At 40.9% G+C, this 27,567-nt stretch overlaps 1 protein-coding gene across 1 annotated transcript in view; it reads left to right on the plus strand.

The window, feature by feature from the left end:
• Positions 1-11,382: 11,382 nt before the first annotated feature.
• Positions 11,383-27,567, plus strand: part of CDKAL1 (CDKAL1 threonylcarbamoyladenosine tRNA methylthiotransferase) — a 705,645-nt gene continuing 689,460 nt past the window's right edge. Inside the window, exons 1-4 of the mRNA XM_007973575.3 lie at positions 11,383-11,508; positions 12,276-12,319; positions 22,975-23,152; positions 25,235-25,347. Coding sequence (XP_007971766.3) covers positions 22,980-23,152; positions 25,235-25,347 — 286 coding nt within the window. The 5' untranslated portion in view covers positions 11,383-11,508; positions 12,276-12,319; positions 22,975-22,979. The remainder of the gene's footprint in view (positions 11,509-12,275; positions 12,320-22,974; positions 23,153-25,234; positions 25,348-27,567) is intronic.

Raw genomic sequence — 27,567 nt, forward strand, 5'->3', positions numbered from 1 at the left:
TTCTGTTCTCGCACAGTGACGTGGAAGCTTCCTAACGTGCAACTCCTGTTAAAGCAAAGTCAAGCCGGGCGCAGTGGCTCACGCCTGTAATCCCAGCACTTTGGGAGGCCGAGATGGGCAGATCACGAGGTCAGGAGATCCAGACCATCCTGGCTAACATGGTGAAACTCCGTCTCTACTAAAAACAAACAAACAAACAAAAACACTAGCCGGGCGAGGTGGCGGGCGCCTGTAGTCCCAGCTACTCGGGAGGCTGAGGCAGGAGAATGGCGTGAACCCCGGAGGCGGAGCTTGCAGTGAGCTGCGATCCGGCCACGGCACTCCAGCCTGGGCGACAGAGCGAGACTCCGTCACACACACACAAAAAAAGCAAAGTCAAAAGTGATACTGAAATCTCTTAGCCTTAGTTTCTAATTCATGAGGGAAAAAAGCTATGATTGGCCCGATTTGGTGGGGATCTACTCTAGATAAATCAACTAGGGCCAGAAAGACAAGACCATATTTTATAAAAGGATAGCTGGAGACTCACAGCTGTTACCATGTACTCTTCCATGAAACCATTGCCAGGGAAGATACAATGCGCTGTCCATGAGTAAATGTACAAGGTTACAGGTACTCGTGAAATCTACAACTGCAGCCAGAAGAATAGCAGGCTCTGATTGAGCTAGTCTTAGTCACATGCCCAAGAGCAGAGGCTGAGATAGTCTGTGCCCATTAGCATAGGTAAGAAGAGGGTCTTCTGAATGAGAAGAAATGACTGGCACAGTTGCTAGAAGATAGATAAGGAAGCTGGGAAACTCCCTGGCAATTAATTGCCGTGTATTTATTGCCAGTTTAATATGTGCAGGGCCAGGCTATGAGCTGAATATATTTTTACTCAGTATGTTTTCATTGCTTTATTTGAAGATTTAAAAAATCTTAGAATGTTAAAAATACCCAATTCGTTGCTAAATGTAAAGCAATTTTTTTTTTTCAAAATCAAATCTAAATGACTTTAGATTATTTTGGACTAACCACACCATTGTTTCCCTCCATTAGCTAAGATAATCAGCAATCAATTAAATATACTTCCATATGTCATTTATCTAATAATACATCATAATTATATGAAAACAAATCGACTTCAGGGAGTCATTTTGCTCCAAGCAAATTCATTTTGGATATGAATTCTGCCCGTATTTATACCTAACATAATTAAATATATGCTTTGAAAAGAAATGCTGTAACAATTCGCTGAGTGCCTTTTTACTAAACTAAACATTTTTTCTGTCTCCCTACCAATCATCACTGAGAAATTATAGAGGGCAAATATAAGAACACAACAAAGGATAAGACAAAAAGCCTTGCTTCCTTTATTCTGTTCTGGCTTGCTTTTACTTTTGATCTCTGCTTTTACTTTCCTGTTGAGTAGACAACAACCCCCAAGGAGGCCTTCGAGAAATTTAGAATAATTAAACAAACCAAATGGAATACTTCCTTCGCCTTCCTTCCCTCCCAGCTGTTGCAATTTAAATCTGCCTTTTCTGTAGGTTCAGGGAATACATTCTCATGAAACTGGCTGCTGCAGGAGTTCTGTTTTGTTCTTTGACAGTTTCTCACTAGTAAAACCCTCCTTGGCCTTTGGTATTCTCACCACTCACTCTCTCTCTCTCTCTCTCTCTCTCTTTTTCAGACGGAGTCTCACTCTGTCACCCAGGCTGGAGTGCAGTGGCACAATCTCGGCTTATGGCAACCTCTGCTACCTGGGTTTACATGATTCTCCTGCCTCAGCCTCCTGAGTAGCTGGGATTACAGGCGCCCGCCACCACGCCCAGCTAATTTTTGTATTTTTAATAGAGACGGGGTTTCACCATGTTGGCCAGGCTGGTCTTGAACTCCCGACCTTAGGTGATCCGCCCGCCTTGGCCTTCCAAAGTGCTGGGATTACAGGCATGAGCCACTGTGCCCAGCCTTACCACTCACTCTCAAAGGGAGTTGCTCTTCGTGGAATTGCCAGTCCCTGAATTTCTTCTACAGATTTATCACTTGTAAGAAAATATTTGGAAAAAATCCAGGGAGAGATGTAGCTAACAGACAGCATGAAAGACAAAGCCCAAGTAGTATCATGTCAATGTTAATTTCTTGGTGTTGATAATTGTAATTTGGTTCTATAAAGTGTTAGCACCTGGGTACTGGAGAGGATGTGGAGAAATAGGAACACTTTTACACTGTTGGTGGGAGCGTAAACTAGTTCAACCATTGTGGACAGTGTGGCGATTCCTCAAGGATCTAGAACTAGAAATACCATTTGACCCAGCGATCCCATTACTGGGTGTATGCACAAAGGGTTATAAATCATGCTACTATAAAGACACATGCACACATATGTTTATTGCAGCTCTATTCACAATAGCAAAGACTTGGAATCAACCCAAATGCCCATCAAAGATAGGCTGGATTAAGAAAATGTGGCACATATACACCATGAAATACTATGCAGCCATAAAAAAGGATAAGTTCATGTCCTTTGTAGGGACAAGGATGAAGCTGAAAGCCATCATTCTGAGCAAACTATTGCAAAGACAGAAAACCAAGCACTACATGTTCTCACTCATAGGTGGGAATTGAATAATGACAACACTTGGACACAGGGCGGGGAACACCACACACTGGGGCCTGTCGTGGGGTGGGGGGAGGGGGGGAGGGATAGCATTAGGAGAAATACCTAATGTAAATGACAAGTTGATGGGTGCAGCACACCTACATGGCACATGTATACGTATGTAACAGACCTGCAGGGTGTGCACATGTACCCTAGAACTTAAATTATAATAATAATAAAAAAAAATTAGCACCTGGGGAAGGTGGGTGAAGGCTATACATGAATTAATTGGAATACTTTTGCCACTTAAAATCTGAAATTATTTCAAAATGAAAGATTAAAGAAAATTTAAAAATTAAAAACACAGAACTCCTGATCGCTTCCATTTCTACTCCCAAACCGGCTCCATCTGCGATCTTTTCCATCTCCATGGATGGCAATTTCATTCTTCTTGTCCAGGCCAAAACCTTTAAAGTCATCTTTCAGTTCTTGTTTGCCCTCCTACCTCATTTCCAATCTACGAGACATTTTATGGGCTTTGTCTTTCCATACTTCCAGTATCAAACCACTTCTCATCACCTCTCTTGCTGCCTCCCAGTCTAGGACATTGTCAGTGCTTGCCTGGATTATTGCAACAGCTTTCTAATCAGCCTCCTTGATCTACTTCTCTTCTCCTAATGCTCTAGTGGTTCTCATTTTATTCAGAGTAAAAGTCAAAGTTCTGACTATGGCCTATGAGACCCTACATGTTTCCTTCACTTTCTACATGATCTAGTTTTGATCTCCTCTCTTACTACTCACTCACTCACTTAATTCAAACCACTCTGATCTACATTTTTAGAGACACAGTCTTGCTCTGTCACCCAGGCAGGAGTGCAGTCGTGCGATCATAGCTCACTGCAGTCTTGATTTCCCCGGGCTCAAGGGATCCTTCTGTCTCAGCCTCCTGACTAGCTGGGAATACAGGCACATACCGCCATGCCCAGCTAATTTTTAAATTGTTTGTAGAGGTGGGGTCTTGCTGTGTTGCCCAGGCTGGTCATGTACCCTGCTGTTTCTCAAATAGGTCAGGTATACTCTTACCTGAAGGCTTTTCCACTAGCTGACCCCTTTTCCTTGAATGCTCTTCCCCCACACATTCTTTGGCTGACCCTGTCAAATTTTTTGAGCCTTTACTTAAAGGTCTTTTTCTCAATAAGCCTACTCTCACTGCCATCTTCAAAAATGGCAAGCCCTGATTCTGGTTTTTCTTAATCTGCTGTAATTTTGTGGCCATCTTTATCACCTTTCAGTGCACAATACAATCTTGATATGATATTTCTTGTGTTTTGTCTATCTCTACCTATTAGTATATAAACTTTTTTTTTTTTTTTTTTGAGACAGAGTCTCACTCTGATGTCCAGGCTGGAGTGTGGTGGCACGATCTCTGCTCACTGCCACCTCTGCCTCCTGGGTTCAAGCAATTCTCTGCCTCAGCCTCCCAAGCAGCTGGGATTACACGCATGCACCACCAAGCCTGGCGAATTTTTGTATTTTTAGTAGAGACGGGATTTCACCATGTTGGCCAGGCTGGTCTTGAACTCCTGACCTTGTGATCGACCTGCCTCAGCCTCCCAAAGTGCTGGAATTACAGGCATGAGCCACCATGCCTGGCCTCATATAAATTCTTAAAAGGGGAGTGATCTTGTCTGTTCTATTTTTCGAGCATTCAGAACAGTACTTGGTATACTGTATATACACAATAAATACATTATTATGTAACTCAGTAAGTTTGCAATGTATGAGTCATATATTACTGAAGGACAGAGAAAATATCACATCTCTCCTACCCACAGATAATTATAAGCAATCAGGGAGTTAGACAACAGATGCAAATTATTATTTTTAATCATTAAGAGAATATGTAACAGCAAGAAGTTTAGCCAGCGCTCTTCTGGTTGCAAGTCATAGAAATTCACTCAAATTAGTTTAAGGAAAGAAGAGAAAAGATTTACTTGTTAACATAACTGAATAGCACAAAAAGAAAGCTAGCTCCAGGTGTGCTAGGTATAGGGGCCTTACGATTGTCCTCGGAACTTACTGATTTCTCCCTTCATCTCTCAAATCTGCTTTCCTCTGAAAGAGCTTTGGTTGGCCGGACATGGTGGCTCACGCTTGTAATCATGCCCGCACTTTGGGAGGCCGAGGCAGGTGGATCACGAGGTCAGGAGATCGAGACCATCCTGCCTAACACGGTAAAACCCTGTCTCTACTAAAAATACAATAAATTAGCCGGGCGTGGTGGTGTGTGCCTGTAGTCTCAGCTACTCGGGAGGCTGAGGCAGGAGAATTGCTTGAACCTGTGAGGCAGAGCTTGCAGTGAGCCGAGATCGCGCCACTGCACTCCAGCCTGGGCGACAGAGCAAGAGTCTGTCTCAAAAAAAAAAAAAAAAAAAGGCTTCAATCTGAGGCTGGTGCTCTCCACATGGCAGTCCTGGAAGCTTCAGCAATTTCACAGTTGAGCGACAGCCCCGAATTCACGCTGGCCTGGTGTTGGTTACATGCTCTGTGATGTTCTCGTTTCTCTGGCCTGGGCTGCAGGGCACTTGTACAACCCCCAAAACACTTGTACTGAGAGTGGGAGAATGAACAGATAAAATTAATTATAGAATTGAACCAAACCTATCTGTGTAAGTTGATAGAATAGAATAGATGACAGTAAGCCTGAAAGAGGTGGTTCAAGCCTGTAATCCCAAGATTTTGGGAGGCTGAGGAAGGAGGATCACTTGAGCTAGGAGTTCGAGACCAGCCTAGTAACAGCAAGACTTTGTCTCTAGCAAAAATTTAAAAAATTAGCTAGAAGTGGTGGTGTGCACACCTATAGTCCCAGCTAGTTGACAGGCTGAGGTGGGCAGACCGCTGGAGCCCAGGAGGTCGAGGCTGCAGAAAACCGTGACAGCACGCCAGCCTGGGTGACAGAGCCAGACCTTGTCTCAAAAAAAAAAAAAAAAAAAAAAAAAAGATATTAGTAGAAGTATAGCACTCTGACCCCTAGTGGTTAAATTATGCAGAGAAAAATTCAGAACTTGCCCAAATACAACAGGAGGTTGATTTATTTCACATCGTGTTCCTATATGATCCTTTGATCAGTTTATTTCAGAGCATCAGCGTTCTTCCCTTTTATTCTCCACATTGAAGTATCTATCCATTTGGGGCAATTTTTCCTTTCACATATATCTAGTATTTCTCTTTCCCCCTCTCTATTCTTCTGCTGTTACCATCTTTCTTCTGGGGTTCATCCAACACCTGAAAAATCTTCCTAAAAAACTGTTTAGTTGGCTAGGCACAGTGGCTCAGGCCTGTAATCCCAGCACTTTGGGAGGCCGAGGCGGGCGGATCACCTGAGGTCAGCAGTTGGAGACCAGCCTGGCCAACGTGGCAAAACCTTGTCTCTACTAAAAATACAAAAATGGGCCAGGCGTAGTGGCTCAGGCCTGTAATCCCAGCACTTTGGGAGGCCGAGGCCAGCGGATCACCTGAGATCAGGAGTTCGAGATCAGCCTGGCCAATGTGGGGAAACTGCGTCTCTATTTAAAAAAACAAAAAAACACAAAACAAAACACAAAACAAGCTGGGTGTAGTGGTGGGCGCCTCAGGAGGCTGAGTCAGGAGAATCGCTTGAACCTGGGAGGTGGAGGTTGTAGTGAGTCGAGATCACACCACTGCACTCCAACCTGGGTGATAGAGCAAGACTCCATCTCAAAGAAAAAAAAAATGTTGATAGTAGAAGTATAGCACTCTGACCCCTAGTGGTTAAATTATGCAGAGAAATTCAGCATTTGTCCAAAGACAATAGGTTATTTCACATCATGTTCCTATATGATCTTTTTATCAGTTTATTTAAGAACATCAGCGTTCTTCCCCTTTATTCTCTACACTGAAGCATCCATCCATCTGGGGCAAATTTTCGTTTCTCATAGATCTAGTATTTCTCTTTTTGCCCCCCTCTATTCCTCTGCTGTTACCATCTTTCTTCTTGGGTTCATCCAACACCTGAAAAACCTTCCTAAAAAACTGTTTAGTTGGCCAGGCACAGTGACTCAGGCCTGTAATCCCAGCACTTTGGGAGGCCAACGTGGGCGGATCACCTGAGGTCAGGAGTTTGAGACCAGCCTGGCCAACATGGCAAAACCCTGTCCCTACTGAAATTACAAAAATGGGCTGGGCGCGGTGGCGTGCGCCTGTAAAAAAAAATTAAGAGCACTTAATAGTCATACTTTTCACTTTGGTTATATACAGTGTGTACACACACACACACACACACACACACACACACGTATATCTTTTAACTCTCATTCTAATGTTTTACCTAATGTTCTACATAGAAAATTTCATGTATATTGTTTATCATCTTTCAAGAGTGAATTAAACACATGAATAGTTTCTCATGAAAAGGAATATTGATTGGTACGGATGTATAAGTATAATGGCTAGTTGCTCAGATCATCAACTAAACCTAAAACATGTGTTCCAGCGGGCCTGGTAGCTCGTGCATGTAATCCCAGCACTTTGGGAGACTGAGGTGGAGGACTGCTTGAGGCCAGGAGTTTAAGACTAGTCTGGGCAACATAGTGAAACTCTGTTGCTGCAAGAAAAAATTTAAAATTAGTCGAGCATGGTGGCATGCACCTATAATCCCAGCTACTTGGGAGGCAGAGGTGGGAAGAGTTCAAGGTTCCAGTGAACTCTGATGGTGCCACTGTTCTCCAGCCTGGGTGGCAGAGCCAGACCCTGTCACCAAAAACATAATATTAAAAAACAGTTCCCAAATTTTAATTTTAATTTTATTTATTTATTTTTGAGAGAGGGTCTCATTCTGTTGCCTGTGCTGGAGTGCAGTGGTGTGATTTCGGCTCACTGCAAACTCGACCTTGTGAGCTCAAGTGATTCTCCCACCTCAGCCTCCTGAGTAGCTGGAACCACCATGTCCGGCTAATTTTTTGTTTGTTTTGTAGAGACAGGTGTCTGGCCATCACTACAAGACAGACAGGTGTCTGGCCATCTTTGGGATCTGGCCCAGGCAGATCTCAAACTCTTGGACTCAAGTGATACAACTGCCTCTGCCTCCCAAAGTGCTAGGATTACAGGCATAAGCCACCGTGCCTGGCCCCAGATTTCTATAATTTTCATATTTTATTCTTTATTTATTGATTAATCACTGAGAGGGTAAGAATTGTGTAACTTCCTTGTTGTCCATATTTTCTCTTCAATTTTTACTGTGAAGGCCAACATAACATTTTGAAGGTGAACAGGTTTTTTTTTTTTTTTTTTCCTGAGATGGAGCCTCACTTTGTCGCCCAGGCTGGAGTGCAGTGACACGATCTTGGCTTACTGCAACCTCTGACCCTCAGGTTCAAGCGATTCTCCTGCCTCAGCCTCCTGAGTACCTGGGACTACAGATGCCTGCCACCATGCCCAGCTGATTTTTGTATTTTTAGTAGTGATGGGGGTTTCACCATCTTGGCCAGGCTGGTCTTGAACTTGTGACCTCGTGATCCACCCATCTCGGTCCCCTAAAGTGCTGGGATTACAGGCATGAGCCACTGTGCCTGGCCCAGGCAAACAGATTTTATTCCACGTTTCCTTGATCACTCTTGTTTTTTCTCTCCTGTGTTTTTTCTCTATTTGAAATTTTGCATTATTGTTGCTTTCTTCTAAAGTATTCACATAGAGTTGTTAAAACAACTGAAGTCAGACTGCCTAAGCTTTAGGTTTCTTCTCTGTTAAAAGAGATAACAAGATAATAATAGCACTCCTCATTTATAGGGTTACTTATGGGTAGTTGTTGGTACACATTTATAAGTGCTTGAAAAAAATCTTAGCTTTACTATTATTTTATAGATTTACCTGCATTTGCGATGTTCTTGGTATACACCAACTGGTTTGTTTACTTACTATCGAATATTTATAAAGCATTTAGTGTTTTATTGTTGGCTGAAAAAACAGTAACAAAATAGGGTGGTGTATATTTATGAAGCTTAACTCTAAGAAGCAAAGCATACATTTTTTTTTTTCCTTTGAGACAGAGTCTCACTCTGTTGTCCAGGCTGGAGTGCAGTGGCGCGATCTCGGCTCACTGCAATCTCCACGCAGTGAGCCAGTTATGGTCTTGATCTCCTGACCTCGTGATCTGCCCGTCTCAGCCTCCCAAAGTGCTGGGATTACAGGTGTGAGCCACCGCGCCTGGCCTTTTTATTTTCTTTTTGAGATGGAGTTTCGCTCTTGTTGCCCAGGCTGGAGTGCAATGGTGCAATCTCGGTTCACTGCAACCTCCACCTCCTGGGTTCAAGCGATTCTCCTGTCTCAGCCTCCTGAGTAGCTGGGATTACAGGCATGCGCCACCACACCCGGCTAATTTTGGATTTTTAGTGGAGACAGGGTTTCACCATGTTGGTCAGGCTGGTCTCAAACTCCTGGCCTCAGGCGATCCACCCGCCTTGGCCTCCCAAAGTGTTGGGATTACAGACGTGATACACCGCGCCCGGACTTACCTGGTTGTTTTTCAAAAGCTGTACAGATACTATAAATATATTTAACCAATCTTCTATTGAGGAGCTGGAGAGGGTTTCCAGTCTTTTGCTGTTATAAGCAATGCTTCAAAAAATACTCAGGAACATAGGTCATTATAAGCAATGCTTCAAAAAATATTCTGGAACATAGGTGATTATGTGTATTTCTGTAAGATAAATTCCTAGAGGTAGGGTTACTGACTTCAAAGGATTTAGACTAAAGGTGCTTAAAGAGAGAGGTTTCACCTGTTTGTTAGTTGCTGTAGCCAAAACTTGGAAACATTCTTTCTTCCTCCTTTTTCATACCTATCAATCACCAAGTCTTGCTGATGTTACCTCCTCAATTTGTTACAATCTGTCTTTCCTTCCCATTCCTCACAGCCAACAACTCAATTTAGGTTTTTACTATTTCTTCATGTCTGAAACCTATTGTCCTGAGAGAATAATCTGCTGGAACACATTCATGTTACCTACTACATACATTCAGGATTAAGTCAAATGCCTTTGAGCACAGGAGGTTCACCTTGATCTAGTCCCTGTGCTTTCCTTTCTCTGGCAGACTTCTCCCATCACCAGCTTCACTTTCTCTGCTTTTACACTGCAGAATAATTCATCATTTCAGGCCTCCTTGCGTTTGCTCTGGCTGACTCTCCAGCCTGGAATGCCTTCATCCATTTCCCTTACTTCACCTTTGTGTTCCTGTGCATTCATCTTTCATAGTGATTGCTATTCTCTATTGAAATGAATTTCCTCAAAATAGCCTGCAAATGCAATAGGGAGTACTTTTTTTCTTTCTTTCTAGCTCTAGCATCTATCACAGTGCTTGTGGTCATGGGGTGCATACTCAGTAACATTTCCTTTACTGAACTCAACTAGATCTTCGGGGAAAAGAGGTGGAGTCATTCATTCATTCATTCATTCATTCAACATATGTTTATTGAGAAGCTATAAACGTAAGCACAAGGTTATGTGTTAGTGCGATTGCAACCAAGAAGACAACCCAGGTCCTACTTTTGGTCTAGTGAAAGAGATGGAATTAAATGGGTTTGGTGGTGTGCCTGTGTAGTCCCACAGCTACTTGGGAGGCTAAGGCATGAGAATCTCTTGAGGCTAGGAGGGGGAGGTTGCAGTGAGCTGTCATTGTAACACTGCACTCCAGCCTGGGTGACAGAAGAAGACCGTATCTTAAAAAAAAAAAAAAAAAAAAAAAAAAAAGTAGGGCAACATAAATACACAATTTTAATTCAGGTGGGTAAAGACAATAGTGGATCCTAGGGCACTGTTTAGATTATGTTATGGATATGAATAAATAGAGAAACGGGTGGCTTTTTTCCTTAAAAATATATTTTAGAGACAGGGTCTCACTGTGTTGCCCAGGCTGTTTTCAAACTTCTGAGCTCAAGTGATCCTCCCACATCAGCCTCTTGAGTAGATGGATGGCATTTTAATTAGATGAAATTATACTAGCAGAGGCATTTGCAAAAAAAGTAATTGCCCCAAAATCACTGTGAAACCCTAAGTCAGGCATTAAACTCACGATTTCTGACCTTGTTCACGAACTACTGCCTCCTATTGCCTTTACTTTTTTAAGTAAAGATATTCTTCTGGTAAACGCATGGTCAAATACAGTGTCTTGGGTAATGAATACTAAAGTGAGATAACATATGTGGAGCAAGAGGGTGAGAATTCGTATTCCATGAAAGTATTTTCTTTCCATAGGTGTCTGCTAAACTACCATCTAAGTTTTCCAAAACAAAAAAAAACTTGCGTGGTGCTAAATAATGTATATTAAGCGAAACCTACCAACTGACCTTTATCCTTTCCTTCCTGTTTTTTAATACTAAATAAGAGAACTCTTCACAAACGATTGAGGAGGCTAGTAAAATGCAGTGAAAAGAGCAAGTTCTTTGGGAGTCAGACAGCATCGGATCCAGCCCGCGGGGCAGCACGACTAGTAGAGTAACTTAGATTAAGTCCTTAAACTTCCAGTGTTCGCTTTTGTAAGATGGGAATAATAACAATAAATAAATAGAGAAATAATGTTTATGCAAAGTACTTAGCACAGTGTCTAACACATAAGAGCTTAGGAGAAGTTGGCTATTAAGCGTTTCTAGGAACCCGAGGACTTGGGGTTGTTATTTTAGTTCTTGGAATCAAAGGAACTTGAAGCGTAATCATTCCTAAACTAAGTTAAACCAGAACCAGCCCTTTCAGCAATGATGTAATTTGATCTCTTCGGGCCACCGTCGCTGAGCATGCGTAAATAAACGTGGCGGGACGTATGTGTCATGGCGCTCTCCATCTAAAGTCTGTGCAGCTTCCGGAGAGTGGCGGGTTGATTCTCCCACTTTGGACTGGTTTTTACTTCCCGACTTCTGGGTAAGGGTGGCGGTTGGGTCCATGTGGGGCAGAGTGTGGCGACGGCTCCTTTTATGGCAAGCCTTGTTTCTCCAGTTTCAGTCTTTCTTGGGCTGTTTGCAAAATTGTTTCGCAGTTAAAAGGGGATTTGCCAGTTGGGATGGGGGAATTGGGAGGCAGATGGGGCTTCCAGGAGCGAGGATAGGGTCGTTGGCCTCAGGTGCCGCTCTCCAGTTAGTAATATTTTGGGCACCTCGTTCCTTATTGTCAAATTTAACTTCATTTGTTCTCCCACTTTATACCTTAGTGAATTTGTAGATGTGACAGGGCTTTCGCAGTTACATAGCTTTCCCAGATCAGTATCTTAAGAATTTAAGCAGAAGGTATTGAGAAAAGCAGATGTCTTGCTTTTTCACTTTTCGTTCTTCTTTGCTCATAAAACCTTTTTCTGAATCTCGGGACGACAGTTATCTTTCGAATGGAACGTGATCTGGATGTCTGCCTATCTTACTGACTTATTCCTGTTTTGTAGTGGTTGGTTACTCGCACTATGCAGACGTGTTGTAGTGCTGAATACAACATTACTACAGACACTGGATCACAGTCACGGCAGATGTCAGCACACCTGTTGTAATCAGTAAGAAGTTACAAGTAGTATGGAGCATCATTAATCCTGCTGTATAAAGCAGTCTTTTTTGGAGTCTGATTCCTTTTAAGTAAAGAATCCTTACAGTGGTTTTGTGAACATCTTTGGTGCTTGCTTTTCCTAATCAATTTTTATTTTCCAGACTCATCTTTCAAGAGGACTTTAGACTAATTGCAGATAATTAAGGTACTGATTTATTTTAAACCTTTTATGTTTGAGTGCTGTACATATTTCTGCATGTTAGAAAATGCAGAGAGGTAGCTTAATTTCTTAGCTGTTTGCCACTATCGTGTTATGGAAACATTGTCCTTTACATACCACTAAATTGAAGAGATATTTTCATTTATTTTACTTAACCTTTCGTTTTCATTCACCAGCATTGACCATGTCCACTTTTTTGACATGCCCTCTTCCTTTGCCTTCCATGGCCCATAGATTTTTTTTCTTCTCTGGTGGCTGCTTCTTGGAATCCATTATAAGCTGATTTTCCTTTATCTAAGAGTTAAATTTGGAGTCTCTCAAGTCGTGGTCTTGTACCTTCTCCTACCTCTGTTCTCTTTTTCTTTCCCTCTGGGTGATGTAATCCACATGCCTGTCAACAGTTATTTGTCTTTTTGATTCTACCCATCCTAATGGGTATGAAATGGTATATTATTGTGGTTTGGATTTCCATTTCCCTGATGGCTCATTATGTTGACATCTTTTCACGTGCTTATCAGCCATTTGTATGTGTGTGTTTTTGAGACAGGGCTTCCCTGTGTCACCCAGGCCAGAGTGCAATGGCTCGATTACAACTCACTGCAGCCTTGACCACCTGGTCTCAAGTGATCCCACTTCAGCCTCCCAAGTAGCTGGGACTATAGGTGCATGCCACCATGCCCGGCTAATTTTTACTGTTTTTTTTTTTTTTTGTAGAGATAGGGTCTGTGTTGCCTAGGCTCTGGCCTTGTACTCCTGGTCTGAAGTGATCCTCCCACCTTGACTTCCCAGTGTTGGGATTATAGGCATGAGCCACTGCACCTGGCCCATTTCTATATCTTCTTCATCTAATCTGTTTTTCCTTTTGTTGCTTGTGCTTTTGGTTTCTTAGCTAAGAAAGGAGGGCCTACTCTAACATCATAAAGATTTGTACTTATGTTTTCTTCTAAAAGTTTCATAATGTTAGCTCCTAAATTTAGGTATTTGATCCATTTTCAGTTAATTTTTTGTATATGATGTGAAATAGAGCTCCAACTTTATTTTTTACATGTTGCTATCCAGTTGTCCCAGCATCATTTGTTGAAAAAAAACCTATTCTTTCTCTGTTGAATTGTCTTGGCATCTTTGTTGAAAATCAGTTGACTAGGTTATGTATATTTGACATGCATTCTAGGTGGTTTTTATGAAAGAATAATTCTGGGACGGTGATTGTCAAACTTTAATTCAGATCAAAATCACCTAGAGGGCCTGTTAAATATTGCTAGGTTTTACTCAAAACATCTGATTCAGTATGTCTGGAGTGGGGTTCAAGAATTTTCATTTCTGGCTGGGCATGGTGGCTTATACCTATAATCCCATACTTTGGGAGACCAAGATGGGAGGAGTTTGAGAGCAGCCTGGACAACAAAGTGAGACCTTGTTTTTACAAAAAAATTGAGAAAGAAAGAAAAAAATGTTCATTTCTGACAAGTTCCCCATGATGCTACTCCAGCTGATGTGGAAATTACACTTTGAAAACTACTGGACATTGCTTTGCAACTGTGGCTGTACACATGAGAATGACTGGAAAGTTTTAAAAATATGTTGAGGCCCAGGCTCCATTCTCAGAGATTCATTCCGCTATCTTGGGGCTTAGTTGGGAATTTTCCTTTTTTTTTTTTTTTTTTTTTTTTGAGACAGAGTCTTGCTCTTTTGCCCAGGCTGGAGTGCAGTGGCGTGATCTCGGCTCACTGCAAGCTTAGTTGGGAATTTTCAAAAGCTCTTCAGGTGAATAGAATGAGTGTTCAAGATTGAGAACCATTACTGTAGAATAGTGGTTCTTAATTAGGAATCTATAGTGGAATTACCTGGACAGTTTCTAGGTTCACGTGCTTCAGTTCTACTCTTGGAGATTCTAATTCAGAATGGAACCTGGAGATTTGCTACGATAAAAAGCTTCCCGCCGGGCGCAGTGGCTCACGCCTGTAATCACAGCACTTTGGAAGTCGGGCGGATCACCTGAGGTCGGGAGTTCAAGACCAGTCTGACCAACATGGTGAAATCCCCGTCTCTACTAAAAATACAAAATTAGATGGGCATGGTGGCAGGTGCCTGTAATCCCAGCTACTCGGGAGGCTGAGGCAGGAGAATTGCTTGAACCCAGGAGGCACAGGTTGCAGTGAGCCGAGATTGTGCCATTGCACTCCAGTCTGGGCAACAAGAGTGAAACTCTCTCTCATAATTAAAAAAAAAAAGAAAAAGCCTCCCTAATAACTCACCTGTGTAAGTAACTGCTGCTCTAGGATATTGCATCCTCTTTCTTACCATTTTCGGTATTTTCCTTTTCACTGACTCTATTTTTATTCCCTTTATCAAATTTGATTTCCTCTACCTTTGAGAAAAAGTTTTAGTGATCCTTTTTCTCCATTTAGCTATTATGCTGCTTTCCTTTTATTCTCAAACTTTCATTTCCATATGATTTAATTAAAAATTTCTGAAGGCTAAACAATTCCCTCTGTCAGTTTGTTCAAAGTAAAACCTTTAGCTTATTAATAGTGATGAGGGAGATTATTTAGGTACTTATGATATATAGCCAGGTTTATGCTGCATAATGCTGATATGTAGTGTTACATTTATCTTTTTTGAGTATCTCCAAGTGAAATTGCTGGCTCAAAGGATATACATATGTTTGATATATATTGTCAGGTTGCCCTCCAGAAGGGGTGTACCAGTTTTTCTATGCTTTCAGCTAACAGAGTTTTTGTCAGCTTTTTATCAGTGAGGCAGCTGAAAAATAACTTATTGTTTCAGTACTTGTTAGTGTGGTTGAGCATTCTTTCCTTTTTTTTTTTGGCTATCTGTATCTCTTAAGTGAACTGCCTGTTTTTACTTTGCCCATTGTTTTCCGGAATATGGTTACTTATTAGTGTCACATTAGGTTCTTGCATTGTTTGTACTTTGCCAGTGAGGCAGAGCCATAGTGGGAGGAGCATGGTGTTGAGAGGAAGCCTAGGTTCTAATTTCTAGCTCTATCAATGTACAAATCCTTTTGCTTCAGTGGACTCCAGTTCTGTAAGATAAGAAGCTTAGCAACTTCTACTTCTCTAATGATACGGGATGTCTATTGCAGTGGATTTCTTTCATTTGTCTTTTTCCTTTCTATTTCTCTTCAGTGGATCCATGCACACTTGTATATGGGATGGCAAAATTGTGTAATTAAAAAATATGGCTTTTAATTAATGTTATTTAATTATTCATGATCTGTCAGTAGTTCTTCAGCATTCCGAAGGCACTACGTGGTCCTAGCCTCTCTCATTTAATTATTTCATAGAATAGTGGTGATAGAAGAAATCCAAGGGTTGGGCATTGACTTCAGCTTCCCACCCAGTGTAGAATTTCCTGCTATGTCATAGAAAGACTCGCTAAATTCAACTTAAGCATTGTATTCATTCAGTCAGTAACTGTTGTGCACCTGCTATGTGTTAGGCATTGTTAGAGGCGTTGTAGAGACAGTACTGAAAAAGAGATGATGCCTCTGTGCTTAAGAAGCTTATATTGTAATAAGGAAGATACAGTTATATATGTGGTGTCAGGTAGGTAAGTGCAATGAAGAAACATGAAACAGAAGCAGGGTTAGAAGCAATGAAAGTGTGGGCATGCTTGGGCAGCGTGGTTATTTTAGATAAGGTAGTAGGAAAGGCCTCTCTGAGGAGGTGGCGTTTGAGTGAAGAAGTGGCTAGGAAGACATATTTATCTGGGGGCTGATATTCTGGCAGAGGAATAGCAAGTATGAAGGCTCTTGAGTCAGAAACTAATTTGGCATACTCAGAATATCTATATCCATATATTGCCTGACTGTGTAGTCTACAGTAAAAGGCTTTACTGAGAACCTGCAATGTGCTAGACATAGTTCTAGGCACCTGGGGTAAAACAGTGAATACCTCACCCAAAAACCTTTACCCTCACGGAGTATGTATTCTAGTAAGATAAACAGTTAAAACAATTATTAAAACGGTGGAAGCAGATGATTAAGTGCTGCAGTTTTAAAAAAGGCAAGAAAGGGGCATAGGAAGAGGGTATGTGGTGAGGTAGGGGTGTTGCTTGGAAAGTCCTCTCTTGTTACACTTGAGCAAAGTCCTTAAGGGCTTGAGTGAGTGAGCCATTCAGGTGTCTTGAGTAAGAGCATTCCAGGCAAGAATAAGACTATGAAATGAATGTATATCTAGTGGGTATGAAATAACAAAGCCTGCATGACTGAGGGGAGCATGACAGGAAATGGGGCCAGAGATGCAGCAGGAGGCTGATTATGTATGTCATTGCAGATCTTTGTAGTGATTTTGGCTTTTTACTCTGATATGGAATACTGCTGGAAGGGTTTGATTGAGAAGCTTGAGATGAACTTAGGTTTTAAAGGGATCCCTGACTTTTGTGCTGAAAATGTTCTTGGAGAATTAAGGATAGAAGCCAGGATACTAGGGATTGCAATAATCCAGACACGAGTTGATGTTGGTTTGGACCAAGAGTGTAACAGTGAGTATGGTCACAAATAGAGTCTGAATATATTTTGAAGGTATAGCTAACAGGATGTTGTTGATAGGTTGGATTTGGGGTATAAGAAGGGAGTGCAGGATTTTTGGCCTGAGCAGTAGAAGATTGGGATTGCTTTTTTTTTTTTTTTTTTTTTTTTTTTTTTTGAGACAGAGTCTCACTCTGTTGCCCAGGCTGGAGTGCAGTGGTGAGATCTAGGCTCATTGCAACCTCCGCCTCCTGGGCTCAAGCAATACTCCTGCCTCAGCCTCCTGAGTAGCTGAGTTTACAGGCGCCCGCCACTATGCCCAGCTAAGTTTTTGTATTTTTAGTAGAGATGGGGTTTCACCATGTTGGACAGGCTGGTCCCGAACTCCTGACCTCGTGATTCGCCTACTTCGGCCTCCCAAAGTGCTGGGGTTATAGGTGTGACCCATTGTGCCCAGCCAGGATTGCCTTTAAATGAAATGGGAGAAGTTGTAAGAGGATCTAGTAAGGTAGGGAGAAGATCAGGAATTCCGTTTTGACTTTGACTTTTGTTTTTTGAGATGGAGCTTTGCTCTTTGTTGCCCAGGCTGGAGTGCAGTGGTACGATCTCAGCTCACTGCAACCTCTGCCTCCCGGGTTCAAGTGATTCTCCTGTCTCAGCCTTCTGAGTAGGTGGAATTACAGGCACCCACCACCATGCCTGGCTAATTTTTGTATTTTTAGTAGAGACGGGGTGTCACCATGTTGTTCAGGCTGGCCTCGAACTCCTGACCTCAGGTTATCCACCCGCCTCAGCCTCCCAAAGTGCTGGGATTACAGGCTTGAGCCACCGCGCCCAGCCCTGTTTTAACTTTTTAAGTTTGAAGTAATTATTAGACATTCGAGCAGTGGTGTGGAATAGGCAATTGAGTGTCTGAGTCTGAAGCTCAGGGGAAGAATGGGGCTGGTTATATAAGCATATACGTAGTTGATATTTCAAGGCCATGGGACTGGATGAGGTCACCTAGGGAGTGCCTGAAACTAGAGAAGAGTTCCTGTAACAGAGCCATGGGGGCATTCTAATGGTGAGAAGTTGGAGAGATGAGCAGAGGCGACTGGAGATAGGAGAGTGTGGCATCCTGGAAACTAGTGCAGTTTCTTACTGCAGTTCTTCAGTCTTTAATAACGCACAGTGTGAATCGGTAAGAAAGCAGAGTTTTCTAAATTTATTTGACCACAGAACCATTTTTTTTTTTCCCAGATAGGTAGTAAATAATTAGAACCAATATGAGAAAGATTAACCTGGTTCATTTCACCTTACCTAGATGACTGAGTTGGCCAGGGCTCTTTTTTGCAAGAACAGAATACCCAACTCAAACTGATTTAAGCCACAGGCTCGCATGACTGGGCAGCGCAAGGCTGCATTTGGCTTCAGGCATTTGTTGGATTCAGATGCTCAAATAATGTCAGTATGGTTCTTTATCTTTCTGGCTCTTATTAGGCTTCATTCCTTAAGTAGGCTTCCTCCCTGTGGCAGACAAGATGGCTCTAGTAGCCCCAAGTTGACATCCTCCCAACTTAGCCACTTCGGTGACAAGAGAAGCTGTCTTTTGTTAACACTAGCATGGAATCCTTGCAGTGATTCTTATTGGCTAGGCTTCTTTGACCTACCCTGAACTGGTCGTTGTGGCCAGGAGGATGGGTTACCCTGGCAAGCTTGGGTCACGTGCCCCATTCCAGTGTCTAGGGAAAGGGAAGTCTGTGATTGACAGTCTTTTTTTTTTTTTTTTTTTTTTTTTTTGAGACAGAGTTTCACTTTTGTTGCCCAGGCTGGAGTACAATGGCATGATCTCGGCTAACCACAACCTCTGCCTCCGGGGTTCAAGCAAATCTCCTGTCTCAGCCTCCTGAGTAGCTGGGATTAGAGGCATGTGCCACCACACCTGGCTAATTTTGTATTTTTAGTAGAGACAGGGTTTCTCTATGTTGGTCAGGCTGGTCTCAGACTCCCAACCTCAGGTGATCCGCCCACCTTGGCCTCCCAAAGTGTTGAGATTACAGGCGTGAGCCACCGTGCCCGGCGATTGACAGTCTTACCATGACCATGTGATATGTATGTTAACTCTAATCCAACCAGTCCTTGATAGGTTGATGTTTGGTTTATTTCTAATCTTTTGTTCTTACTGACAATATAAAGCTAGCTGAGATTTGAACACAGATTTTTCAGATTCCCAGTGCATAATTTGTCATAGCTGTAATGAGTACATTACAGAGGAAAGGAGCCTGGCTGGCAGCCACTTTATTAATTGAATGATATGAATGGAAGCATAGGAATCCAGCAAATGAGGAGAATGAAAGTTCATCAGAAACTTTGAGGACAACTGAAAGAATGTAAGATCCTTAACACTGCAACTCAGATAAAGGAACAGTGGTCATTCAGTATACACATACTAAGTAGGTAGTAGAGTACCACATAGTGTATGGGCTTGCACTCATCTGTCATGACATCTTTGTTTAGCTTCTTTGGGCAAGTTAATTTCTCTGTGTTTCAGTTTGCTCATCTTTAAAGCAAGGATAGTAATACTATCTACCTAATAGGAGTTGTTGTGAATGGTTGATGAGATGACCCTATAAAGGACTTGCCTTGTGTCTGGATATAGTAGTAGTAGTAGTACTATCAGTAAGTATATATGAGTGTATTCCTCCCCTCCCCATTTTTTTCTCAATTATTTTATTCTAACATAATTACAGCTTTACCTGCAGTTATAAAACTTATGCAGAGATCCTTGTACGCTTTACCCAGGTCTCCCATTGGTAACATCTTACAAAACTACAATACAGTATCACAACCAGGATACTGACATTGATACAGTCAAGATACAAAACATTTTCATCACCACAAGGATCCCTCATGTTGCTCTTTTATAGTCATACGCATTCTCCTCTCACCCTGTTCTTTCTTTAATCCCTGGCAACTACTATTCTGTTTTCCATTTCCATAATTTTCCTCATTTCAGACATGTTATATAAAAGTGATCACACAGAATGTAACCTTTTGGGACTGACTTTCTTCATTCAGCATAATTCTCTGGAGAGTCATCCAGGTTAATGCATATATCATTAGTACATTTCTTTTTATTGCTGAATAGTGTTCCATGGCATGGATGTACCATACTTTGTTTAACCATTCACCTTCTGAATGGCATCCAGGTGCTTTCCAGATTTGGGCTATTACAAGGCAAGCTGGTGTAAACATTCATGTACAGGTTTTTGTCTGAATACAAGTCTTCATTTCTCTTGGATAATTGCCCCAGGAATACAATTGCTGGGTTGCATCATGGTTGCATGATTTGTTTAAGAAAATACCAAACTGTTTACTGGAGTGGCTATATCATTTTTCATTCCTTCCAGGACTGTATGAATGATGCAGTTTCTTTGCATCCTTGCCAGTGTTTGGTGGTTTCACTGTTGTCTGTTTTATCCATTCTGAAAGGTGTATACTGATACCTCATTGTGGTTTTAGTTTCTATTGCTGTGGTGGTTAATATTGAATCTCTTTTCACGTGCTTATTTGCCCTCTGTATGTTCTCTTGAAATGTCTTTTGTCTATTTTCTTTTTATGGTTGTGTTTTGACATTAGCCCTTTGTCAGATATGTGGTTTGCAAATATTTTCTTCCACTCTGTAGTTTGACTTTTCAGCCTCTTAAAAGGGTCTTTCTTAAAGCAAAAGTTTTAAATTTTAATGACATTCAATTTATTAATTTTTCTTTTTATGGATTGTGCTTTTGGTGTCACATCTGGGAACTTTTTACCTATCCCTAAGTCCAAAAGATTTTCTCCTGTGATTTTTTTCTAAAAGTTTTATAATTTTATGTTTTACTTTTACTTTTTTTTTTTTGAGACAGGAGTCTCGCTCTGTCACCCAGGCTGGAGTGCAGTGGTACGATCTTGGCTCATTGCAACCTCTGCCTTGTGGGTTCAAGCAATTCTCCTGGCTCAGCCTCCCAAGTAGCTGGGATTAGGGGCATACACCAACACACTCAGCTAATTTTTTGTATTTTTAGTAGATATGTGGTTTCACCATGTTGGCCAAGCTGGTCTTGAACTCCTGACCTCAAGTGATCCACTCGTCTCAGCCTCCCAGAGTGCTGGGATTGCAGGTGTGAGCCACCGCGCCTGGCGTATGTTTTACATTTAAGTCTATGATCCATTTTGAATTAATTTTTGTATAAGGTGCAAGACTTAGGTCAAGGTTCAGTTTTTGCCTATAAAAGTCCACTTGCTCCAGTACGAATTGTTTAAAAAGCAATCTTCCCTTCATTTAATTGGTTTTGTGAAATATTTATATAGGTCTGTTTCTGAGTTTATTGTTAGGTCCTATTGTTCTATATTTATATCCCTCTGCCGATACTACTATCTCAATTATAGCTATCTAATAAGTCTTAAAATTGGGTAGACCAGTTCTTCTTACTTTACTCTTCTCAAAATCGTTTTAAATATATTAGTTTCTGTACATTTCCAGATAAAATTTAGGACAGTCTTGTCTATACCTACAAAAAAATCTTTCTGAGGTTTTGATAGGGATTATTTTAAACTTGTGTGTCAATTTGGTCTCCACTGACACTGCAGAACGTCATCACTGGTTGGGTGGTTGGTTTGAACGTCCAGGACCCTCTGGGGCCTTCTCGGATTCTACACTAGTGGAGTGTGTTAGGGTGCTTGATTGTAGGTGGAAGTCAGAGCTCCCCACTTGTCCTTTGTAGTGTGCCTGGGGGTGGGATTACAGTTTTTTTGGGCTGTGTGTATGTGTTTGTGTTTGGCTGGAGTAGAATGATCATTATCTAAAACTTTTCTGTCTTCCTAGGCTGCCCTTTGTATAGTTCTTTAATGAGAAAGCAGGCTTTTATTGGGGGGTTTTATCGTTGGCATCTCTTGCCATTTCTGATTGCTGGGATCTTCAGTTCCATGTGTGAGCTGTAGGAGGCCAAAGAAAACCCAAGGAACTCATCATCATATTCTTTGGGTCCTGAGGTTCGTAGCCAGTCTGCCTTCTTCTGTCTACCTTTCAGAGTCTTCTTATGCTTGTTTTATATATAATGTCCTGAGTTTTATTTGTATTTTGCTGGCAGGGCAGGGAAAAATGTGCTTTTCTTCTTGCAAGCTGTGTCCACATTTTCTTTTTTTAATTATAAAAATTTTGATGATTTAGAAAAATCATATAATGAACATGAACCTACCTATTTTCTAGTTTTAAGAGTTGTAAATTCTTTTTAGTATGTCTTAATCTATTTTTTCTTTCTTTTTTTTTTTTTTTTTGTTGAGATGGAGTTTCACTCTGTTGCCCAGGCTGGAGTGCAAGGTTACACTCTTGACTCACTGCATCCTCTGCCTCCTGGGTTCTAGCGATTCTCCTTCCTCAGCCTCCTGAGTAGCTGAAACTACAGGTGTACACCACCATGCCCACCTAAATTTTGTACTTTTAAAAGAGATGGGGTTTTACCATGTTGGCCAGGCTGGTCTCAAACTCCTGACTTCAGGTGATACACCGGCCTTGGCCTCCCAAAGTGCTGGGATTACAGGCATAAGCCACCGTGCCCAGCCAGTCTATTTTTTTCTGAGGTCCTTTTAAAGTAAGTTATAGACATAGTGACATTTCACTTTTAAATATTCAGTATGCATCTCTAAAAAATAAAATTTTTGAATATAAGGACAATACTTTATATCGAATGATTTATATTATCTTCATATTATCTAATATCCAGCTCATATTCTGATGTCCTTAGTTTTTCCCAAAATTTCTTAGAGCTTGACAAAGAAAGATACAATCAAGAACATGAATTGCCTTTAGTTGTTAGGCTTTTACGCTTCATGTAATCTGAAACAGTTCCTCTCCTACGTGACATTGATTTGTTGAAGAAATAGTTCCTGTTGAACCTTGGAATGTCCCATTGTCATTAGGGTTTTATCTGATTGTTTCCTTGTGTTTCTTTTTTCAATGTACCCAAGACAGTACTTCATCCTTGTGTTTCTTTATCTCTTGTATTTTCTATAAATTTGAAGTTAGATCCAAAGGCTTGATTGATTCACATTTGGTGAGAATATTTCATAAATGATGCTACGCTAAGCAGATTTTCGTAAGTTGATTTTATTTATAACTTTTATGTGGTAGAGAATATGCCTTCTGCATCCTGTGATACACTACTGGGTGACATAGAAGATATTGTGTCTCACGAAGATTCAAAACCACAAGATAGGCATTTTGTAAGAAAGGATGTTGTCCCGAAGGTACGAAGGCGAAATACCCAAAAATATTTGCAAGAGGAAGAAAACAGTCCACCAAGTGACAGGTAAGCTTTTTTCCTTGAAATTATATTAATTTTCTTTTTTCTTTTTTGAGACAGAGTCTTGCTCTGTCGCCCAGGCTGGAGTGCAGTGGTGTGATCTCGGTTCACTGCAACCTCCGCCTCCCGGGTTCAAGCGATTCTCCTGCGTCTGCCTCCCTAGTGGCTGGGACTACAGGCACACACCACCATGCCCAGCTATTTTTTGTATTTTTAGTAGAGACAGGGTTTCACCATGTTGGCCAGGCTGGTCTTAAACTCCTGACCTCAGATGATCTGCCCATCTCGGCCTCCCAAAGTGCTGGGATTACTGGCGTGAGCCACTGAGCATGGCCAAAATTATATTCACTTTCATTTCAGGGAGAGGCTGACACTACTGGTCTGTGTGATTATATATAATGTCTCTTCATTAGACTCTTTGAACTTTTGACAGGAAATACAAGTTGAGTATCACTTATCTGAAATGCTTGAGACCAGAAGTGTTTCAGATATCACATTTTTTTTGGACTTCGGAATATTTGTATTACATACTTTCCAGTTGAGTATTCCTAATCCAAACATCTGAAATGCTCCAGTGAGCATCCTTTGAGTATCATTTTGGTGCTCAAAAAGTTTCAGATTTTAGAGCATTGTGGATTTTGAATTTTTGAATTAAAGAAACTCAACCTATATGTTGATTTTTTTTTTGTTTGAATGATTTTAAATCTGGCAAGGTAATTGGTTAAGAAGAAATGAGATGTCACATTGGATGTTCCTAGAAGATAGCTTGGGGCAATAGGAATCTCTTTGATATTGCTGTAGTTGATATGTAAGTCTGTATTACTTCCAAATAAAATTTTTACTGGAGTTTGTGATTCTTATGAGACAGTAGTATTTTGGACATTTGAATTTTCTTAGCTGATTTTCAAATACCTATGGATCAGGTAAAGGCGGTGGGCACAAATAAATTATTGCACTATTTACACTATTATAGTAGATCTCTAGTCCGTGAAATTTTGATCTAACCTAACCAGAAAGGATAATCTAATTATATGGTTTTAATAAGCCTATATTTGTTTATCTAGTAAACTGCTGAAATTTATAATCTACTTATTTCGTTGGGAAACTAAGCTTTTAAGTTCTTTGAATTTAACATTTGCTTATATTTTAATGACTGAAGTTTATAAAATTTGTCCTAAATGTGTCCTTAAGGTAATTTCTATTTGCTTATAAATTATTAGAGTAATCCAAGTTGAAAGCCCCCCCTTTTTTTTCCCCTAAAAATACTACCTTTTTTTTAGAACTCTGATTTTATAGAGTGCTTTTAATAATGCCTTGGGATGACAGTTTTTAACTTTGATTAAGTTATTTATATCTATAAGTTTTAAGGAAGCTAAAGATTGCAACTAGTATATAGGAGTTTGTAAACAGACATACTTGTCTTTATTTGCTGTTGCTGCTAGAACCACTTTCTTTCCTATTGTTATTTTTATGTTCCTTTCTAGGAGTTGAACTTAGTGTTAGTAAGTTAGTGTATGAATTTAAAATATAATTCAGAGAAAAAGGAGGTATTTTTTATGTAGAGTTTTCTTAGAATTCTGTGGTTATTTTATCTTGATTTTAGACTTTTGATGTAACAGCAGATTTTGAGTTAAGTTAGCGCATTTAATGAATAGCTCTTGAATGGATTGTAGTGAGTTTGTTTTTTGTGTAATATATCTTAAAATCACCTAGTGGTTTTTATTTTAAAAATTACTCAGTGAGGCTGGGCGTAGTGGTGGCTCACACCTGTAATTCCCGCACTTTGAGAAATAAGGTGGGAAGATCACTTGAGCCCAGGAGTTCAAGATCAGCCTGGACAGCATAGTGGGACACTGTCTCTACAAAAAATAAAAAAATTAACAGGTGTGTTGCTGCATGCCTATAGTCCCAGCTACTTAGGAGGCTGAGATGGGAGGATCCCTTAAGCCTGGGAGGTTGAGGTTGCAGTGAGCCGTGGTCACACAGCTGCACTGCAGCCTGGGCAACAGAGCAAGACCCTGGATCAAAAAAAATAAATCTCTCAATGAAACTTACTTTTTTTTTTTTTTTTTATTGATTCCTTAACAGCACTATTCCAGGCATACAGAAAATTTGGATACGAACATGGGGTTGTTCTCATAATAATTCAGATGGAGAATATATGGCTGGACAGCTAGCTGCTTATGGCTATAAAATTACAGGTAATGAGATCTATAATATATTTTATTGATTAAATTTTTCAGAATTAAGTTTTTTAGAGATAAATATTTTAGCTTAGCAGTTAAAGGGTATTTTAGCATGACAATGATTTTTAAGGTGAAACACTGATAGCTATTACACATTGTGTAGATAACCATGGATGTCATATTTTTAAAAAACTTTTTAATTTGAAGTAAGTTTAGACTTTTGGAAAAGTAGTAAAATTACAGAGTTCACATATGCCCATCACCAAGCTTCCCCTGATACTAGCATCTTACATAGTTGTAATATCATTAATAAACCAGGAAATTAACCTTAGTGCATTTCTGTGATCTAAACTGTAGATCGTATTCGAATTTTACCAGTTTTCCCATTAACTTCCTTTTTCTCTCCCAAAATCTAATCTTGGGTCCTGCCCTACATTTAGTTTCATGTCCCCTTAGTTTCCTCCAATCTGTGACAGTTTCTTAATTTTTTTCTTGTCTTCTATGACCTTGACACTTCTGAAGAAAGCATTACCTTGATATTTCTGATGAAAATGATTATTATGTAGAATGTCTTTCAACTCGAATTTGTCTTTTTCTCATGATTAGAATGAGGTTCTGGATTTTTGGCAAGGAGAGCACAGAAACAGTACTATATTTTTCTCAGTGCATCATATCGGGGTCATGATGTCAGTGTGTCTTATACTGGTACACTAACCCATGTCTGCTGGGTTTCTCTCCAATATAGTAACTGTTTTTCTCATTACAGCTAATAAATATCCTATTTCTCCTCAACCTTTGGCCTGTTAATTTTAGTACCTACTGGTGGATCTTGTCTGCAACAGTTATTACTGTGTTGTTTACTTAATGGTGATTTTCTGCTATCTTATTTTCTTTACATTTTTATTTATTTATTTATCTTGAGATGGGGTCTCTCTTTTCTCCAGTCTGGAGTGCAGTGGCACGATCTCAGCTCACTGCATCCTCTGCCTCCCGGGTTCAAACGATTCTTCTGCCTCAGGCTCCCGAGTAGCTGGAATTACAGGCATATGCCACCACGCCTGGCTAACTTTTGTATTTTTAGTAGAGACGGGGTTTTACCATGTTGGCCAGGCTGGTTTCGAACTCCTGAGCTCAAGTGATCCACTCGCCTCGGCCTCCCAAAGTGTTGGGATTACAGGCGTGAGCCACCACGCCCAGCCTCCTCTTTACATTTATTAATTGGAGTTTTTCTCTAAGGAAGAGCTGTCCATTCTTCTCCATCTTAATTAATTAATTAATTATTATTATTATTATTATTTTGAGACAGAGTCTTGCCTTGTTGCCCAGGCTGGAGTGCAGTGTGGTGATCTCGGCTCACTGTAACCTCCGCCTCCCGGGTTCAAGGGATTCTCCTGACTCAGCCTCCCAAGTAGCTGGGATTACAGGCATGTGCCACCACACCAGGCTAATTTTTTGTATTTTTTGGAGATGGAATTTCACGATGGTAGCCAGGCTGGTCTCGACCTCCTGATCTCAGGTGATTTACCCGCCTCGGCCTCCCAAAGTCCTGGGATTACAGGCGTGAGCCACCGTACCCACCCATCTGAGTTATTTCTGTCAGTACAGACTCATGGATATTTATTTTATCCTGTGGATATAGTCTGATGCTATCATCATGTATTATGCTGCCTGTTGTTCCAATGTTGGCCATTAGGACCTTGTTCCGGCTGGCTCCTGTGTCTTTTCAGCATGCCCCCATCTTTTTTTTTGAGCACTTCTTTATTTCCTGGCACCATAAAATGTTCTAATTTCTCGTTATATTTTCCCTTCCCCAGCCTTGGAAGCAACCAATTTTCCAAGGAGTCCCGATTTTTTTCATTAAGAGAATGGCATTTAGAAAAGGGGATCTGGGCAGTCAATATGCTTGCTCATTGCCACCGTGAGATGTCGCTGCTGTGAGGTCCTCTTGGGGGATAGAGTAGGAATTATGTATGTATAGTAACCCGCACATAAGCACACATCTGTAGCTGTTTCTGTATCTGTCTGTTATGTGTACTAAATGAGACTATAATTAGAATGCTTTGTGACAGGCACTGACCCGGTGCTTTATGTATGTTATGTTGCTTGGTTCCTGGGTAGGAGGAAATATTGGCACCCCTACTTTACAGTTGAGAAAGGAGAGGTTGTGTCTTTTTTTTTTTTCTTTTTTGAGACAAAGTCTTGCTCTGTCGCCCAGGCTGGAGTGCAGTGGCGCAA

This window comes from Chlorocebus sabaeus, chromosome 17 (assembly GCF_047675955.1).
Source record: "Chlorocebus sabaeus isolate Y175 chromosome 17, mChlSab1.0.hap1, whole genome shotgun sequence".
Taxonomy (NCBI): Eukaryota; Metazoa; Chordata; class Mammalia; order Primates; family Cercopithecidae; genus Chlorocebus; species Chlorocebus sabaeus.